Source organism: Lipotes vexillifer, unplaced genomic scaffold (assembly GCF_000442215.2).
Source record: "Lipotes vexillifer unplaced genomic scaffold, Lipotes_vexillifer_v1.1 scaffold1223, whole genome shotgun sequence".
NCBI classification, from domain to species: domain Eukaryota; kingdom Metazoa; phylum Chordata; class Mammalia; order Artiodactyla; family Lipotidae; genus Lipotes; species Lipotes vexillifer.
In genome coordinates this window covers 659,133-660,960 of record NW_006795957.1, presented here as the reverse complement: position 1 = coordinate 660,960, position 1,828 = coordinate 659,133, and the positions used below count along the sequence as shown (strand labels likewise).

At 60.9% G+C, this 1,828-nt stretch overlaps 1 protein-coding gene across 1 annotated transcript in view; it reads left to right on the top strand.

Annotated features, from left to right (window-relative positions):
* Positions 1-1,728: 1,728 nt before the first annotated feature.
* EPS8L1 (EPS8 signaling adaptor L1) overlaps positions 1,729-1,828 on the top strand; it is a 12,508-nt gene continuing 12,408 nt past the window's right edge. The window contains exon 1 of the mRNA XM_007468029.1: positions 1,729-1,745. Within this exon, the coding sequence (XP_007468091.1) occupies positions 1,729-1,745 (17 nt within the window). The remainder of the gene's footprint in view (positions 1,746-1,828) is intronic.

Below are 1,828 nucleotides of genomic sequence, written 5' to 3'. Positions count from 1 at the left end.
ACGCGGGCCTCTCACTGCTGTGGCCTCTCCCGTTGCGGAGCACAGGCTCCGGACGCGCAGGCTCAGCGGCCATGGCTCACGGGCCCAGCCGCTCCGCGGCATATGGGATCTTCCCGGACCGGGACACGAACCCGTGTCCCCTGCATCGGCAGGCGGACTCTCAACCACTGCGCCACCAGGGAAGCCCCCACGGAAGGCTTTTGAGAGTGGAGTGACGTAAGCTGATTTAGGTTTCTATGGGGTCCATGCATTGAGACCGGACTGGGGAGGAAGACAGCAGGGAGACCACTCACTGCCTGTGTAACTCTGAGCAGGTCTCTGAGCCCTTGTGAGCCTCAGTTTCCTCATCTGCAAAATGGAGACACCCCAACACTCACTTCACTGGGTTCGGGGACGAAGCGGTGTGTATAACTCAGTTAGCGAGGCCCATGGCACAGGGGAAGTTCTCGAAAGGAGATTTTTATGCCTGAGGAGGCGTTCATTTTTGTGATGCCCTTGGAGCAGTGTTGGGCACTGAGTCTTAGCTGTCATCGTTATCGGGAATTACTGAGGGACATTTCCAAAGGAGGAGGGAAGGGGAGGGCTGGGGGCCGAGGGCACCGGTGGAGATAGGAACGCCAGACAGGAGGTGTACACAGAGCAGGGGTGGACACCAGCCCTGGAAAGGTGGCTCCGGGTTCAAATCCCACCCTTCCACATTGACCATCACCAAGCGGCCATCAACTTCGCAGAGATACCAGGAGAATTCGAAGGGGGTATTTCTGACGTGTGAAGGAGTGTGACATCGAATTACTGTAGTTCTTGTTCTCCTGTTGTGATGGAGACAATAAGCGCTCTGGCTCCCCTGAGGACATCCCAGCCAGCGCCCTGGGTCTGTCAGCCAGCCCCGCCCAGGGGCCACGCCAGCAGGCTGTACCAGGTGAGTGCTCAGGTATGCGGAGGAGGGAGGGCCCTGGGAGTGAGCAGGAAGGAGAGGCCCCTGTCGGGAAGGGAGAGAAGAGCTCAGAGCCTCCCGTCTGACACAGCTTGAGCAGCAGGTGAGGAGGGAGCCCAAGGAAGAGACCTGGGTCCTAGCGAGGAGGGACGTGAGGTGGGGACTCCTGAGTCTGCGGGAGGGGAGCAGGGGGCCCAGACTCCTGGGTCCAGACACAGGAAAGGCTGGGGGAACTAAAGTCTAGTTCTGAAGAGCTGGGGGCTGGAGATCGGACCTGAACACCTAAGGGAAGACTATAGGGTCTTAGGGGCTGAGGAATTGGATGAATGGTTCTCTGAGGAGACTTGGTGTCAAAACCCTTTAGTTCCAAGGGACAAGGAGCTCTGAGTTCTGGACTCCTGGGCCCCTGAGAAGGTAAAAGGCTAGAAGACAGGGAGACAGGATCCCAGGGTAGAGGAAGGAAAATGGGGTACACACAGGTTAGGGAGCTGAGTGTATGGAGCCCTGAGGAACTGGGGGCGCGGCAGTGTACTAGGTGTGAGGGGGAGGGGCTGGGGGCCCGGACCCCTGGGTCTGAGGGAGGAGGGCCTACAGGTCTAGATTCCTGGTCTGAGGAACAAGGGCCTGAGGGCCTGGACATCTGGGTCTGAGGGAGGAGGGGCTGGGGGCCCGGATTCCTGGTCTGAGCGGGGAGGTGCTGGGGCAGGAATCATAGGTCCTGAGATCAGGTCCGGCCTCACCTCTTTGCTGGCTCCCAGGGCTCCAGGTGGCAGGAGCTCCCCATTCTCGGCACCATGAGCTCCACCACTGGGTAAGTACCCCCGTCCACCAGGTTCCCCCGGCCCGCACCCGCCCCCCCCCCCCCCCCCCCCCCCCCCCCCCCCCCCCCCCCCC